The sequence below is a fragment of the Garra rufa genome, chromosome 15 (genome assembly GCF_049309525.1).
Source record: "Garra rufa chromosome 15, GarRuf1.0, whole genome shotgun sequence".
Lineage (NCBI taxonomy): Eukaryota > Metazoa > Chordata > Actinopteri > Cypriniformes > Cyprinidae > Garra > Garra rufa.
The window spans coordinates 45,928,160-45,946,925 of record NC_133375.1 but is presented as its reverse complement, the minus strand read 5'-3'; the positions used below and the strand labels follow the sequence as shown (position 1 = coordinate 45,946,925).

General features: G+C 36.0%; 1 protein-coding gene and 1 long non-coding RNA gene across 2 annotated transcripts in view; one reads left to right on the top strand and one right to left on the bottom strand.

The window, feature by feature from the left end:
* LOC141287788 (double C2-like domain-containing protein beta) overlaps nt 1-18,766 on the bottom strand; it is an 89,260-nt gene that overhangs the window by 31,999 nt on the left and 38,495 nt on the right. The window contains exons 8-9 of the mRNA XM_073819914.1: nt 11,382-11,463; nt 10,586-10,682 (exon numbers count right to left, since the gene is read on the bottom strand). Coding sequence (XP_073676015.1) covers nt 10,586-10,682; nt 11,382-11,463 — 179 coding nt within the window. The remainder of the gene's footprint in view (nt 1-10,585; nt 10,683-11,381; nt 11,464-18,766) is intronic.
* On the top strand, nt 16,480-18,454 carry LOC141286578 (uncharacterized). Its single transcript, XR_012339298.1, has 3 exons — nt 16,480-16,637; nt 16,988-17,090; nt 17,998-18,454. It is a non-coding gene; the product is annotated as an uncharacterized lncRNA (long non-coding RNA).

Genomic DNA, 18,766 nt, shown 5'->3' with positions numbered 1-18,766 from the left:
AGTTTTATAACAATAAAGGATGTTTATGATAATAAGCAGTGTGGCATTATTAAAGATACAAAGAGTGCACGTCTTCCTATTATAGAATCAAAATCAACTACAGATCACAATCAGATGTTATTACAAGCACTCAATGGACTATGTTAAATCTATATATAAGATACATATCTGAAGAAAAATACATTGTTGGTCAAAGCCACCTAGAGTGCAGGCGTAAATTAGCAAAAGGAGAACATTCCTTTTCGCGCTCGGTGTAAAAGCACCATTTGTCAGCGATTCGCCTGACGTTTTCACATCATGCTCAGTGTGGAAATGTCATCAGTTTTCATATTTTCAAGTATTGTCCTATCCTTACCATTCATTAAAGGAAAGCTTATTTATTCAGCTTTCAGATGATATATGTGACCCTGGACCACAAAACCAGTCTTAAGTCGCTGGGGTATATTTGTAGCAATAGCCAAAAATACATTATATGGGTCAAAATGATTGATTTTTCTTTTACGCCAAAAATCATTAGGAAATTAAGTAAAGATCATGTTCCATGAAGATTTTTTGTAAAATTCCTACTATAAATATATCAAAATGTAATTTTTGAATAGTAATATGCATTGTTAAGAACTTAATTTGGAGAACTTTAAAGGTGATTTTCTCAGTATTTTGATTTTTTTGCACCCTCAGATTCCAGATTTTCAAATAGATGTATCTCGGCCAAATATTGTCTTATCCTAACAAACCATATATCAATAGAAAGCTTATTTATTGAGCTATGTATACATCTTAGTTTTGTAAAATTTAACCTTATGACTGGTTTTGTGGTCCAGGGTCACATATAAAATCTCAATTTCAAAAAAATTGACCCTTATGGCTGGTTTTGTGGTTTAGGGTCACATTTTTACCACTTTTCATCACTTTTGATCAATTTAATGCATCCTTGCTGAATAAAAGTATTCATTTCTGACCCCAAACTTTTGAATGCTAGTGTATTTTCCTTGATATTGTAATTTTTTTTTTTTTGTGTTAGGCAACTGCATGCTTAATTTGTCTAATCTATTCTATTTTATACTGTTCTTATTTTACCCTAGCTTGTAATTACATGCTTATTTACATATTTATGAGGTTAATAACACTGAACGGAGAGTGATGAGCATGCAACCTGTTTTAATACCTGCTTGTCTATATTTGAACATAAATCTGCTTTAAATCTTGCGTTCACACTGACAGTTTTAACTTTCCCTACGGACAATGTTATTAAAACAGCACATGAATATTTAAATAATGAGGCAAGCATTACGGTTGGATGTTTGTTGCTAAGTAACTCACCGTAATATTATAGCATGTTATCTGCTTTTCAAAATTACAAGTGTACAACATTGCTTAAATAGGTTTTTGTATACATGCATACAGTGAAGCCCCAAAATTATTCACACCCCTGGCAAATTCTGACTTAAAGTTACTTTTATTCAACCAGCAATTTTTTTTTTTTGACCGGAAATGACACAGGCTTTTCCCAAAAGAGAAGGTGACGATGTACAAGAGGCATCATTGTGGAAAAAAATATTTCTCAGCTTTTATTTACATTTGAACAAAAAGTGGCATGACCAAAATTATTCATACCCTTCTCAATAATCAATAGAAAAGCCTTTATTGGCTATTACAGCAATCAAACGCTTCCTATAATTGCTGAGCAGCTTTTTGCATGTCTCCACTGGTATTTTTGCCCATTCATCTTTAGTGATGAGGTCCAACTCTTTCAGCTTGAAGGGTCTCCTTGCCATCACCCTGATCTTTAGCTTCCAGGATGGTCTTGGTGGTGATCCTTGGATTCTTTTTTTTTTTTTTTAACCTCTTTCACTATCCTCCTGGCCAGCACAGGTGTCACTTTTAGCTTCCACAGTTTTTTTCACAGATTTTTCACAGTGTGGAACGTCTTGTATTTTTTAATAATACTTTACACTGTAGCCACTGGAACTTCAAAACATTTAGATATGGTCTTATAGCCCTTTCCTGACTTGTGAGCAGCCACAATGCGCAGCCGCAGGTCCTCAGTGAGCTCCTTTGTCTTAGCCATGACTGTCCACAAACCAACATCAGAGCTTCTGTTTTTCACCTGTTGAGTTGATTAAAACAGCTGTTCCCAATGAATCAGGGTAATTAGGATGTTTTAGAACAGCTTGGACTATTTGGAATGGTATAGTACTTTGGATTTTCCCATAGACTGTGACAGTTTACAAAGGGTATGAATAATTTTGGACATGCCACTTTTTGTTCAAATGTAAATAAAAGCTGAGAAATATTTTTTTCCACAATAATGCCTCTTGTATATCATCTTATTATCTTTTGGGAGAAGCCTGTGTCATCTCCGGTCAAAAAAAAACTTGCTGGTTGAATAAAAGTAACTTTAAGTCAGAATTTGCCAGGGGTATGAATAATTTTGGGCTTGACTGTACATACATACATAAACTTTTTCAAAATTATATTTAGGCTATATAGTATACATACATATTATATATGGATCAGAATTGGTTGAAAGACAGAGCTGGAAAAGTCTTTTTCCACAAATTTTGGATGTGTGCAAATTGTATAATACTCAAGGTACACATTTCTAGTAATTGTGCAGTTAATTCTCATATTGTATTTTCTTGTCATGTCCCTAAATTTGTCTCTACCGAAACACCGTTATATATATAATTTAATAAGAAGGGTTATATTGACTTAAGATTTTGCTCACATCTTCATTGTAGATATATATATAGTTTATATTTTATAAAAAATTTTCAGAGGTAAATCAATAACAATTACAGTTTTAACAATATTTCAAGTGTTATGAGATTTGTTGTATTTTGAATCCAATTTTCTTCGTAAAATGCAAAAAGTTCAAACTTAAGGATTCTAGTTTGAATATACACTGAACGGAACACTATCATAACAATAATTCAGTTGATAATTCAGTATCTTTTTTTTTTGACAATACATTCCGTGTTTCGGTTGTGACTGCAAATTTTCGGTACTGACAATAATGTATTGGTAGCGACCACATCACATTACAGAATTTTATACTATAGGGCCGTTGAATGCTTGAATCTGATTGGCTGACGAACGTTCTAGAGGTGTGCATTATTTTCAGGGAAACGCACGGCGAATGTAGTTCCAGGCAGCTTTTGACCGCAGTGCATGTCTATATCACTTCGCCACACGATTTCAGTTATTTCAAAGGTCCTTACAGCACAAAACAGCAAAATAACCAAAAGCTACAGTGACACTGGCAAAACTAATACATACGGTAAACAACAGGACAAAAACGACAGATTATGTCCATGTTTTTCCCACAATATTACGTTTTATTATGTACGGAAAGCACATACTCTATTTCTCCCGCTCTCTCTCACTCACAGACGCACACACATACAGTTAGCACTCACGTTAGCATTCGCGCTAATGTTGTTAGCGCATCTCTGACGATAAACAACTTAAAAACGACATGACAGTTCTCACGCGAGGTAACAACGGCGTGGTCTTGAAGAAAATGAACTTAAAGTTTAACTGTCAGTAGAGATGATGCTGCCAGTCACCTTTGAGAGACACACAGACTTGAGAGAGGTAATTTACGATCTTAAACTCTGTCCCTCTCTCTTGCCGTCCGTCTGCTTGTCTGTCGGTCTGTCTAAACTTCATAATTAACTGCATTAGTTTGCTATCAACGGCTCAAGCGTCGTTACTAGGTCTAAAATGATGTTTTGGAACTAGCAACGAAGCTGTTGGATGAGCTGCGTAAGAAATTAATCCTACTCACAATAGCATTTTAAGGATAAAAACCAGACGAATGTCTTGAAATATATCATCTGATCGATGTCTTGAGGTGTGGTAACTGTAATATAAGCGGAATAATTGACTTCGGGCCGTAGAATTCTGTGAAAATAATGCACACCATAATGTGTGCATTATTTTCTAAGAATTCTGCCCGCCGTCAATTATTCCTTACTTAACCCACATACTAAAACATTCTAAAATATTAAAAAAATGCCTAAAACTGTACTAAAATGTTGTTTATTTCCCCCAAATATGAGGACTATGTGTCCGCTTTTGTCACTTCAGAAACAACAACGTCGTTTTTTCGGTTGTGACTATTTCCGTAGTGAAAATTTTATGGAATAACACCTAAAAAAACCCTCAAAGATGTCACTACCAAAACTTTGTCACCACCAAATGTTTCAGTTGTGACTGTTTCAGTAGTGATAATATTAGACACTTTTTAACCGTTTAAATATGCTAATCAGAGTTAGCTAGCACGTTTCTTTACTCTTAAAGATTTGGTAACCATTGACTGCCATTATATAACTGACAGACTGCAACAGTTTGAGTTAAAAATCTTCATTTGTGTTCTACTGAAGAAACAAAGTCACCTACATCTTGGATGCCCTGGGGGTAAGCAGATAAACATCAAATTTTCATTTTTGGGTGAACTATCCCTTTAAATGCTTTTTAAATGTGTTTTTTGGTTGTCGGACAGCAGTTTGAACCAATTCTGTAGAATAGCCCACATATGCATATTTGTATATATGACTGTGGTTTCTGAGGTGAGTTGTTCTAGACACTTCAGCGCGTTTCCCCCTTAGTCTAACACCTGAACTTGCTCTAAATAATGAAACTGCGTGTGAGTGTGCTGGTGGACACAAGCTGCGTTTCATTTCATCAGGCCCCTCACGTACTGAGATTCTGTCCCGCTTCGATCACTTCTACACAAACACACACACACACACACACACACACACACCTCACATCAATACCACATGCTCACGGCCACGAGCAAGCCATGACAAATGAACCCTACGCATGACATCCCTGCCATAGGCAATGAAAGAAAAAGAACGGAAATGGACGGAGAGCAGGCGAAAGAAAGCAAGTTGAAAAGATCCAAGAAAATGTTAAATAAATACTAAGCTTCATTGCACTTGTCAATCCGAGACCTGCGTCCTCCATGTGCCTTCACGCCTGGATGTCTCTCACAAGCCTCTGTTCATTCACATCCCTTCATTTCTTTACACTTCTGTTGATCCCCCCATCCATTCCTCAGCCATCCTCTCTAAATCAGTAACACTGACATCAATTACTCTCACTGTCCTGATCTTTACAGAACGCTTGTGTCATTCAACCATAAATAAACATGTCACAGCACAAAGCTCAGGAGCCTTTCTGTTCTAGAATCTTCCTCTGTCTCTTTTCACTTAGGGACAGTTCAGCCAAAAATGAAAATTCTGTCATCATTTACTCACCTGCATGTCTTTCTGAACCTGTATGATCTTTTTTCGTCAGCAGTTATTTATAGCAGAATGTCCAGGCTGCTCTTTCATTAAAAATGAATAGTGACCATGGCTGTCAAGCGGCACTTTCAGTGATTAACGACTGAAATTTCCGTCTGTTCCTCACACAAACTTATCATGTGGTTCATACCGGACTACTTTTATGATCCTTTTGTGATGCTTTTTTGTTTTTTTGGACCCCATCCACTTCCACTGAATGCAAAGTGGACATTCTGCTAAACGACTCCTTTGGTGCTCCAAGGAAGGAAAAATTCATACAGGTTTGGATGAGAATGAGATGATGAGAGACCCTTTATAAAAACCTCTTTTCTTATTCTGCACAGGAAATAAGACATACAAGTTGTAACAAGAACAAAGCATAAAAACAGCACCATCTTAAACAAAGATCCATGTCAAAATAAATTAAGCTCTATCTAGATCTGTAGCATGCTGACAATGCCAGAGACAATAATTTGACTTGTCGCTCGGTTTGCTTTTACATTGGAAGTCTATGCAGCAAAGCATTCCGCAGAAATGTTCAAAGCAAATCACTATCTTCTAATCTGATTGGCTGAGAGGAGTGTGATATTCTAGTGATACTGGAACTTCAACCGCTTCACGGTTTGTATCACTCCGTTTGCAGTAGGGCTGCAACAACTAATCGATAAAATCGATTATTATCGATAATGAAATTCGTCGACAACGATTCTCATTATCGATTAGTCGGGTCCGCCCACAGTGCACGTGCACTTCAGATGATCACGTCAAATTACAGCACTGAATGACGCATGTCTATAGACATAATGCCTCTAAGAAGAGTGGAGGAAACAGACTGAGATGCTGCAGGAGAGATACGTGATCTGAGCTGCCCAAAACATGAGAATTCTTTATTTTAAACTATCTCTATTTTGAAGCTGATAGCGTAATGGCTTGCCCTGTGAGGCGCTTTGACAGATCCGTTCACATCCTCAGTATGAAAACTTTTAGTTTACGGTCATATCCTTATCTTTAAATGTCACAAATTCACACAAGCATTTCCATTTATGCATAAAAGTCCATCCTGGCAGTCTGTTTAAATCTTTACTGAATGAGCGTCAGACAGCCGGAACAAAGAACACAGACAGGGAGACACTTAATACTGAGTCAGCGCAAAAACATTTATGTCTGCCGTTGAATGTTAAATTTAGATTTAAATAAAATATGTAGTGCACGTATTTATGAAGGGTAGGAACTATAGGCCAGGGCTGTGACGGTGGCAGATTCTACCAACTACGGTGGTGCGGTGTTTATAGGAAAAAGAAATGAGCCTCAAACATTAACAAACAAGCGTGTTTAGCAACTCCGTCGTTGAAGAAGCAACCTACAAAACGCTAAAATAAATCAACGAAATAGAACATTTAAATAAGAAAGTAGCCTAAAAAAAGAGTTAAATAGGCTATTAAACAAACATTCGTTGCAAAAAACAACCTCGACAGCTGATCAGAATTACTGGACCTCTCTTTCTCTTCCCCATTGCGCAGCTGCTGTTTTTAATAACAAGGTAATTACATTTATTTTCGTTTCTTTATTTTATAAAGTTAATTTAGAAATATATTTGGAACACTTTATTTGTGAAATACAAGTTTTTGTTTTTTTAAAGTAACGAAGCGCCCAGCGGCCGACATATGAATTTAGCCATCTCAAATCATCACGATATAAATTAAAATCCTTAGATATATATATAAAAAAACTGAAAGCATATCACAATATTAGTTTAATCGTTTAACTTTGTTAATGTGTAGGCCCTATAGGCGCACATCTAATCGTTTGTGCGCAGAGTGAAAGCTTTACAGGACATGAAGGTGCAAGCGCCATGTGAAACTTCATTTTTGCTCATAAATGTAAGAGTAATACATTTACTTTAAATTATTACTGCACTACTATAAAACGAAATAATTCAAATCGAAAACAAAACTCTTTTATTAGATATAGGCCTAATCCATAAAGATGCATTTAGGCTTTAAAAGTGCGTCCAGTGAGCAGATCTTTGCGACACTGACTCAGAAAATACTAGTTAATTAATAAATAATTTGAATATCTCCTTAATTTTCCCCCTGCCACATTCATGGTAATTACTTTAGCTGGGGCTTTGCGGCCAGTTTAATCTTACTGCGTGCATCTGAACGTGGAACTCTGCTGAAGGCACTTGCGCTCGCTGATGCTGCTGTAGGCGGGACACTAAACACCGACACGGCAGAATAAATAGCAGAAACACTGTATTTTATGCTTGTTTATTTTCTTCAGATATTTGTTTTTTCTCTTTATTACGACAGGTGAATTGTTGTAAATTGTTTAGCACTGTGTGTTCATAGCATTTAGAATGTGGAACAGTGTGATTTTAAAAATAAATAAATAATTGACATTAAGCCAACTAATTGATTAATCGAAAAATTAGTCGGTGAACTAATCGATAATCAAAATAATCGTTAGTTGCAGCCCTAGTTTGCAGTATTTTTCAGCAAGTGTCATGTGGAAACCTAAATCCACAGTAATAGTATAACTTAGGGCTGTCAATCGTTTATTTTTTTTAATCGTGATTAATCGCATGGTTGTCATGAGTTAACTCGCGATTAATCGCACATTTTTATCTGTTCTAAATGTACCTTAAATTAATACTTTTTGAAGTTTTTAATACTCTAATCAACATTGGCATGGACAAATATGGATGCTTTAAGCAAATATATGTTTATTATTAGTGAAAGCATACTCGACATAGAGCATGAAGACTAGACATGTTTCAAAGGTCATAGATGTTTTTCAAATAACTTGTTCATGTCTATTCGACACATGGAAAAAAAGAACACAGAAATACCAGGTTCCCATTCTTTGCACTGAGCAATTTACTTACACAAGCCTGTTTAGATTATTTGCAGGACAGGGCAGCTCACTTCTTCTGAACATGCAAAATGTACATTTACTATTACATTTGTTTGCCTCTCGGTGCCCACATACTGTCATTTGATGCAGCCAAGTTCTCAACAAAACTGTTTCCATTGTTATAATTTAGTATTTCTGTTATCAGACAACAAAAGTAATATGAAATAATAACTGAAAAAAATCCTGAATTATGATCATGATTCAATCGCTGAAAAGAATCATTTACCGGCATCTGGACGTAAGTCACTATTCCCTGCATTATTATCGTTGTTTTTAACTTCCTGTTTGAATGCCTTCACGATCCTTTGACTTTTTAGGAGTTTACCCGTTTAAAGTTATGTGATCTCAAAAACCTGCTTCTTTTATTTTTTAAGGTATTGTTTTCGTTATAATGTACTGATTCGAGAGCCTGGTCTCATGAAAATGCGCACTAGCACGATTTTCTGTTTCTATTTGGCGTGCTATTAATAAGCTGAAATTAACTTTGGCGTGCATATGATATGCAATTATGCATGTGTTTGACGTGCATTTAATACGCCGTTTTCGCTTGCATACTCGTATGTGGCTTTACGCATCAACCCCACAGCACCAATAACGTAGACCAACTCCGCTTGCATTCATTAAATATGGCAGATGTGCCTGCGTACCGGCCCACTTCAAGCACTGGAAGCAACATAATATCTGGTTTAACTGAAAGCGCTGCTCCACTGCCGCTCACTGAACAGAGCAGCCGTAGATATAAAGAGAGGGAGGTGCGCGGCTGCGCGCGCATTGGGAGACCTCGCGCTCGTTCGGCAAAACCGGAGAGCCTCAGAAACTATATTAGGTTTGTCCAATTATGTGTTTATGTATTGTTGCTAGACACTTTTCGTTAGGTTGGCAACACTGTGCATCCATTTCTGTAACTGCTAGGTAGTGGGTCAAACAGAAAACGCGCATTAATAAAATTAGTGCCGTTAAAATGAATTTGTTAACGCGTTAATTTTGATAGCCCTAGTATAAATAATATGTTTTTTTTTGTCATGGAATGTAGTTGTTAGAGGCGAGAATGTACTTGTTTAAACTTAAAATATGCAGTTTGTTAATAACAATAACATATATTAGAAAATTTGCTTTAATGTTTTTATAAATGTGAGCTCCAGGGCATCAGCGGCCATTCAGTGCTCATGAACTCGCTAAGAGCAGCCTCACTTTGCCTAGGTCTTCTGGATTTTGCTGCTGGCTCTGATGTCTCTATAGTGGTTAAACATGAGATACAATTTGTTTTGGGTAAATCTAACAGCAGTCTTTGGTCTTGTTAATCTATTATTTGTTGAGGGCAAAATCCCATCATGTTTATTTTACATAAATTTAATGCTGTAGCGCGCGCGTTTGTACTTTTGACTGAATTGCCTAGCAACTTTTATCATTCAATAAAAAATATTTTATATAAATAATACTAATATTTAATAATAGTATTTAGTATTGGGAAATGGTGTGTATGTTTGTGATGGCGATTTTAGTTACGTTATTCTTCTATTAGATGGCGACAAGAGATTGTTTTTATGAGTGAGTCAGCAGTAAAGACTTTTATATTGAAAGAGACCGAAACAGGGTTGTAAACAAGGATGTTAATTTTACTTTCAACAATACTTTGTTGGATGCAGCCAACAAATGCACTGAACAGTGCTGTCATCAGAAATCACACTTAACAGATGAAAGGATAGTGCAACAAAGATATCGCTTTCCATATCAGCAGACATTCAAACTAATGTTCTATTGTGAATAAAGGGTTTGCACTTACGCCACGATTTGGTCAGTTAGCTGGATGTGTGGTCATACTATAAACAACAGCATGGATGGCATGTTTAAAATACTACTGAATATGCTATTCTGCTATACTGTCTAAACCTGCTAATTTATGCTGTTTGAAAACAGTCTATATGAGATTGAGCTGAAGAATGAATGCTGTATGAGATGCAGGTAATCACACTGGCTTAAATCTCTCTCATAATACTCTACATAATACAGTGAGCTTTCAATGCAGTAATACAACAAGCTTTCAATGAAACAACGCAACATTCCTTTATTACTAGCTCTGAAGTGACGTTTTCAAATTAGTAATGGAGGCTTGGGATCAGCGATTAAACTGTCAAACTAACACTTGAATCCAATGGCAGAAGGAAGTAGTTTGCACAAAAGAGCGTTTTTAAAACACTTTGTTGTTTCTTATGTATTTATACACTTGTGCTGTCGAAGTATTGCATTTATAAAACAGTTCGACGGCACTAGTGTGTGAATACATATCACACTCATAGCCTTGCGATATGGCTGTATATTGGCACGCTGTGATAGACTTCATGGAAATGCATATTTTTGCATGTAAAACTCACCTATGAAGTCATTGCTCATGCCCAAGTCGTAGTCCCAGACTGAGATCTCTAGGGTTTTCTTGGCCAGCTGATCATGCGGGACTTCATAGGCGAACTCCTGGGTTGAAGAGGACACACATGAGTTTTGGTAGAGGCACAAAACAACATTTATATTCACACTCAAGTGTGGTCACACTCAGCTTTGAACATGTTAAATTCTAAGGCTTCTGTTTTTAAATAAATCATAAATAAGTACAAAAAAAAAAAAAGAATAAAATGTGTCATATATACCACCTACTTTACTTTCCCACAAATTCCAAACCAAGTTTTTATTCTTCGTTTTGAGTTGAGATCAATCTGTGACTATACAAAATTCACAGGTATGCAGCCAAGTATAAAACTTTTTCACTTGTGCTTGTGTTTCTGTTCGCCCACATTTACATGAAGATGAAAGCATTTGAATAGAGCAGAAAGTCTAAAGGGCTGCATGACTGTGAAAACACCCTCATTGTTATGCATTTCTTCTATTTTATTCTGATTATAACTTTAGATTAAAAGGATAATCAACACTCCCCTATAAGGAATATACACTAATTTAAATGCCTTTGGTTTGCCATTGCATTTGTCTGTGACTGGCTGCAATGCTCCACCACTGCAAAAAAAAAAAAAAAAAAAAAAAAGTGTAAAAGGCATTTAAGTGCAAATAGACTTGAATGGAAAGGGATCAGCATTTTTCATTCTTAATAAATTGCGAGAACCATAATCTCATTCAGTTGTGCAGCTTCATGTGACCACACCTTTAATTGAAATAGCTGACCTCGTTAAACTCTGGGTTTAGAGTCTTCTTTTTCACTGAGGTTTTGTATTTGGACTTTTTCCCCATGTCAGGCTGCAAAATACTGATAAAGAGAAAGAGAAAGAGCCAGAAATGAATCATTCCTCTGCTGTGGAAAGTTTATAACTTTTGAAACATCAAAGCAAATCATTAGCCTGGTTTGTCTCAAGCTCACAAAACATTCATGAGACAATCAAGACAGAAAAAAAAAAAACACAGGCAAGAGCTCATTTTAGAGCATGACGAATTCTAGAGAGAGAATAGGGAGAGAGACCTTGTATAGTGAGGTGGTGATGGTGGGATGACTCATTCAATATATTACAGACTGAGAGATGATAATCTCTAATTGAGGATGGATGGAATGAATGGATTGAGAGGGTGCTGGAGGACAGATGATGCATCCACAAGGTCTGTGGCTCATGGAGTTATCAGTGGATTACCAATCAGGACCCATCATTTATTATTCATGAGAGATATCAACCTACACAACATGTTACAGAGGACAGAGATAGAGAGAGACATGTGTGAAGGGAAAGAAACGCATGGCACGGATATGATGCAAGAGACATATTGTCATCTACATGGATCCATGACGAGTTGTGAAATCTGCCTTTATACCCGAAGCAGAAAAGCAGTTACACACACTTAAATACATTTTAATATCACTTAGTTGCTGAACAAGATTAAATTCACTATGAATGAATCATGCCGGTGTATATTTGCACATGACATCTGCGTTGTTAGAGGCTGATTAAGTAAAACAATTAAACAAATCAAGCAACTCCAATTCAGACACATGAATTAGCTCTTTTAAATGACGAAAGCACACACGACTACACTGTATGTCTGTTTATATGCAGTTTTTGGTGCTTTTTTCAACAGTAAATTATCGGAGCATATATAAATACATAATACAAATACAAAAATATTTTAGATAAAATTAAATCAGATAATATAACGGTATTGACTACATTCATTATATTTAAATAATGAACTATTGTTATTGTGTTTTAGTGGTGTCTCGATCAGAGGTTGTGTTAGACTAACATTGTCTGTCATTTTGACTGACAGGGTTGTAACAATTCCATCATAATCAATTAATACCCATAATTTTTATTTCCATATTTTAATTATATTAACACATTTAATTGCATTTATTTTTGTGTTACATTTAATTTAATATTCTCATTTTTATGAACCAATATTGATTCTTGAATCCCAATCGATCTTTTGGTCTATGCTGTTTTCAATTTGTTCTTATCAGAAACTGAAAAAAATAATAATTGCAACATAAATAATGATGATAGCGGCACGAACATTTAGTTTCATATTATTTAACAACATTTAAAAAACTGCAGAGCCTGGTAATCTCAAAAGAGTCCATGCATAGTTGTTCATTTAAATGCTGACAGCTAAACGTTATCATAACGCGTTTAGGCTAGCTTTAGCTAGCTAGCGATACTTCTCTTCAAGGACATCTTAATCGTATTCTTAATAATCAAGTAACTTGCCTTCATAGTCATGAACACATTTTAAAATCTTGTAATATTTTAAGTCTTTATTATTTTTGAACTCTACAGCTGTGCAATAAAAAATTCACTTCAAATATTCACTTTTTATTCATAAAGATGACTTGGAAAAAAGTATTTCCATGGAAAACAACATCTTTTTAAGATGAAAATAACATGCAATTACCCATATAACCAGAAGATGGCAGCAGAGGATTAATCACTGGCTGCAGCTGCCATTTCAACTCCCTAGTTTTTTTCAATACGTCTTGTTTTTTGATTTATTATAAGATTATTAGCATAATAATTTTTGTTTAACTTTTACCACACTGAAGTATATAGTATAGCAAGTGCAGTGTTAAATTCTCACATGTTATTTGTTTCATTCATACTCGACACTGGAGGGCGCCCTTGTGCAGAAAGTACACAAGCAAGACTTATAGAAGTAAAAAAAAATATATATACAGTCAAGCCCAAAATTATTCATTCCCCTGGCAAATTCTGACTTAAAGTTACTTTTATTCAACCAGCAAGTTTTTATTTTATTTGAAATGACACAGATGTCTCCCAGAAGATAATAAGACGATGTACAAGAGGCATCATTGTGGAAAAAAATATCTTTTATTTACATTTAAACAAAAAGTGGCATGTCCAAAATTATTCATACCCTTCTCAATAATCAATAAAAAAAGCCTTTATTGGCTATAACAGCAATCACACTTCCAATAATTGCTGAGCAGCTTTTTGCATGTCTCCACTGGTATTTTTGCTCATTCATCTTTAGCGATGAGCTCCAACTCTTTCAGGTTGGAGGGTCTCCTTGCCATCACCCTGATCTTTAGCTCCCTCCACAGATTCTCAGTTGGATTTAAGTCAGGACTCTGGCTGGGCCACTGCAAAACGTTAATGTTTTTGTCTGCTAACCATTTCTTCACCACTTTTGCTGTGTGTTTTGGGTCATTGTCGTGCTGAAATGTCCACTGGTGCCCAAGGTTAAGTTTCTCTGTAGACTGCCTGATGTTGTTGTTGAGAATTTTGATGTATTGCTCCTTTTTCATGGTGCAGTTTACTGTGATTAGGTTCCCTGGTCCACCGGCTGAAAAACACCCCCAAAAAATTAGGTTCCCACCACAATGTTTGACAGTGGGGATGGTGTTCTTAGGGTTGAAGGCTTCTCCTTTTTTATGCCAAATGAAGGCTACATCATTGTGGCCAAACAATTCAATTTTTGTTTCATCTGACCATAAAACAGAAGACCAGAAGTCGTCTTCTTTGTCCAGATGAGCATTTGCAAAGGCCAAGAGGGCTTTTGTGTGCCTTATCTGGAGAAGTGGTGTCCTCCTTGGTCTGCATCCGTGGAACGCAGTGGTGTGCAGTGTCCGTTGGACTGTCTGCCTTGAGATGTTGCCACCAGCAGAGCTCAGATTCATCAGGATGGCCTTGGTGGTGATCCTTGGATTCTTTTTTTTTTACCTCTCTTGCTATCCTCCTGGCCAGCACAGGTGTCACTTTTGGCTTCTGACCACGTCCTCTGAGATTTTTCACAGTGCGGAACGTCTTGTATTTTTTAATAACACTTCGCACTGTAGCCACTGGAACTTCAAAACATTTAGATATGGTCTTATAGCCCTTTCCTGACTTGTGAGCAGCCACAATGCGCAGCCGCAGGTCCTCAGTGAGCTCCTTTGTCTTAGCCATGACTGTCCACAAACCAACAGCAGAGAGCTTCTGTTTTTCACCTGTTGAGTTGATTAAAACAGCTGTTCCCAATGAATCAGGGTAATTGGGATGCTTTAGAACAGCTTGGACTATTTGGAATGGTATAGAACTTTGGATTTTCCCATAGACTGTAACAGTTTGCAAAGGGTATGAATAATTTTGGACATGCCACTTTTTGTTCAAATGTAAATAAAAGCTGAGAAATAGCCTTTATCACTTTATAGAATATTATAAAAAAAAGAATCCGTTCATAATAGTAAGTTATTTCAAACACTTAAACAATGCTATAACACAAAATACGTACTTAATATCAGAAATTGTCTTACTTTGACACAGTGTTAAACTAAAATCGGATAGCATTTTAGTCTCCTCTGTTTAGTGTAATTGTTCCTTTTGTATGCAATGGTGTGGTTCATTGGTCAAAAAGAAACAAAAATTATTTTTTTATTTTTTTAGAAACTTCTATAGATATATCGTTATTGCACATTTTTGAGGCCATGACAATCATTTAGTGAGAAATCTAATATTGTGACAGCCATAAATGCAACGTTAACTGGCAAACAGCACTGCATTTTAGTGAATAATATACTTAAAAAAATAATAATCATATATTATATAAAATATATAATAAAATAAATAAAATCAGCTATTCTACACTCTAAAAAGTGCTGGGTTATTTTTGTAAACACATTGCTGGGTTAATTGTGCTGGGTCAAAATTCTGGGTTGTTTGAGGCACTGTAAACACACAGTTGGGTTGATCATGCTGGGTCAAATGGACTATAAGGGGTTCTTTCACTATGAACACCTGGGTTGGGTTATTTTGACCCAACCGGTTTGTTTATTTTTTTCACTTCATCGAACATTCTGGATTCTTCACTCGTCTCGTCGCCAGGCGGTCACGCACCTCGCAGCAAGCAGGATTATAAGGTAAATTAATAATATGATTATATAATTATTTACCTTTATTTTTAATAAGTTGTGTTTTAGAGCGTACTGATTTCACTGTTTAATGCAATATTTGATATGTCGCTGTGCGGGGCTGGCATTTTTATTCCGTGAATGACGAACGTTGTAACTTAAGCAGCCTAGCGATGTACTTTTTTGCCTCAACAATCGCTTTATTGTTATATAAAGTGTGTGTGTGTGTGTGTGTGTGTGTGTGTGTGTGTGTGTAGTGTTATTTGTATAATTTACAGTATACATATGGCCTTTATTTTAACGCCTTATGGAAAGAGTAGGTCAGAAATACGGGGGTAAGTTCCTTTACTGTCTGCATACTGTATTGCTTTGTAATGTTTTGTCAAAATTAGATCATTTCATACAAAAATTTATCTTTTAAGGGCATATTTTTCAAGTAAATGTTTGCGACGTGCCGAATCCAACGATAGATCCATATGTTTTATGTTGAGCATTTTCGCGGTTTTTTCCTTGAGGTAACTTATCTGCATTAGCTAAAACGCTATGTCCCTTACTTTAATAATGTTAAACCACAATATGACTGGTATGTACTATTGTTTATTACTTAAATGTAATGTTGTCTTAGCTACAGTATGTAAAGTTAGACTTAATCTCTCGTGGTGTATGTAGCCGTTCACATGTCGCGTTTTTTGCGCACTTAAGTTCGTTATTATACGCTCATAATGGTAGCTCATTTTTTCCAGGCGCGGGACATGGTTGCTTAGCAACGGCAGACGCCATGAGAGAGCAAGCTGCGTTTTTGGAAAGAAAGCGACGCGTCTTGCGTTTTCACGCGTTTTGCGCGGCATGTGAACGGCCCCTTACTCTTCCTCTATTTTATTGAATGCCTGTGTTGCATTACAAACTAGGAGACCAGTATAAACCTTAAACTTATTGAACCACATTTGTTTTTCAGATTTGATCAGATTTCACAAGACTTTAGGAAGCTATATCCAGAGGCAGACTTTTTGAAGACTGGGCTACAGTTGCAGACCTAATTCTTGCCAGTGCTCACAGTGAGGTGCATTCAGAGCTGGGTGACATGACTTAAGGTAAGCTTTTTCTTATAATATGTCAATCTATAAAACAATATGCAACTGTATTTGACACACATCAACTGGTAAATACAATGGTACAGTAACACTTAACTAGTTGCTTATTAGCTTGTATATTGGCTGTTAATTAGTACTTATGAAGCACAAACTGATGCCTTACTCTGCATGAGCATATTCTACATCCCTGAATCTGACCACATACCTAAACTTAACCTGCAGTAGTTGAATGAGGGTGGGAATTAATTTGCATTATTTAAAGGAATGAAGAAATCTTCATATGAAAGTGTTTCAGTTTGTTTTGATTATAAAATATGGTTCACAGTTTGCATATTATTCCTATGGTTTAGATGCTAAAGGGGAAAGTGCTTTCAAAGTCCTGCCCACTCTGGATAAAAGGTCTTCAGACCCACAACCACGGAATCCCAGAGGCCATTCATTGACGTACAACCTGTAAGTTTTGTTTTATGTTTTCTGCTCTAATAAGGGTGTGTATATATATATATATATATATATATATATATAAACACAGTGGTGGCCAAAATTATTATAACAGTTGTATTTTCACCAGCTAAAAAATGATTTTAAGTCAGTGTTTTTTATCTTTTGCTGTAGTGTGTCAGTAAGAAATATCAGTTTACATTGGCACAACAGCCAATCCTCCACACAGATATCTGATCTCATCATCATCCAGTCTGTCTGGAATGACATGAAGAAACAGAACAAACTGAGACAGACTAAATCCAGAAGAACTGTGACAACGTCCCCAAGATGCTTCAAGAGACCTACCTGCAAAGCTACCTGAAAAACTATGTGCAAGTGCACCTAGTGTAGGGCAAAAGCTGCTTTAAACACAAAAGGACGGTCAAACCAAATGTTGATTTAATTTAGTTAATCAAGGTTAATTGATTAAGAACATTTATTTATGACATTATTTTTGACAGCGTCATTTTATGACATTTTTAGACAAGTGCTTAAAACTTTTAACAGTATTGTAGCTTTGCAGTTAGGTCTCTTGGAGCATCTTGGTGAGGCTTTCACAGTTCTTCTGGATGATGATGAGATCAGATCCTGTGTGGAGCACAGAACAAAAATGTCACTGGATTATCACAATTAATGGCAAAATGAATGGGAATGTAAACCGATATTTCCTACTGACACACTACAGCAAAAGATAGAAATCACTGACTTAACCTCATTTAGCTGGTGAAAATACTAGTGTTATAATAATTTTGACCACAACTGTATGAAAAGTTGAGAAGTAAAATGAGCATTTATTTCATGCCTCTGTGTTTATGTTCATAAAATACACTTAACTTAAAATGTAATGTTGCAAGACTAAATGCCGTATAATTAACAGGTGGGGACCAACATGGTGGATTTGAGCCTTGGGATGAGACAACAACATTTCTAGACCTTCGCCATTGTTCCAGGCCATGCCATTGAAGCGGACTTGTTGCCTGGGAATTTCTCCAGCTTGCAGTATATCATATTGATGGACATAAGTCTTCATGTGTGAAGTTTTTTTTTTTGGCCACTTGTAACATGTTTTAAATTGTAAGAATTGTCTGGTGGACTCTCTGTTTGGCTTAGTTTTAATGGCACAATGTTTGGAATGATTCTAATGTGGTAATAATTCATTTTTGAGTGTTCTGCTGCTGCAATGTTGACATAAAGAATATGAATATAGTGTGCCTTGTTTACAGTTTTGTTTAAAAGAAACTGATCTACTAAAACCGTTATTTGTGTCTTTAAGGGTTGGACAAAATGTGTGACAGCTACACCTATTTGAAAACTGTATTAAAAAGAAATATGAAAACTCATTAAAATGACATTTACATATTAAATTTTTGTGTTGTGTAACTGTATTACAGAAAAACAATAATAATTTTACATTCTTTTGTGATTTATATATTATTATTGGTAAATATAAAGGTAGCAAGGCAATTAGACAATAAATAACCCAATATTTTGGTAGTTTTTAACCCAGCAACACAGTTAATCTGACCCACTGGTTGGGTCAAATAAACAACCCAGCATTTTGGGTCAAATGATTTAACCCAGCACTTGGGTCAAAACAACCCAACGCGTGTTCTGTCCCATAGTTACCCAGCAGCTGGGTTATGGTT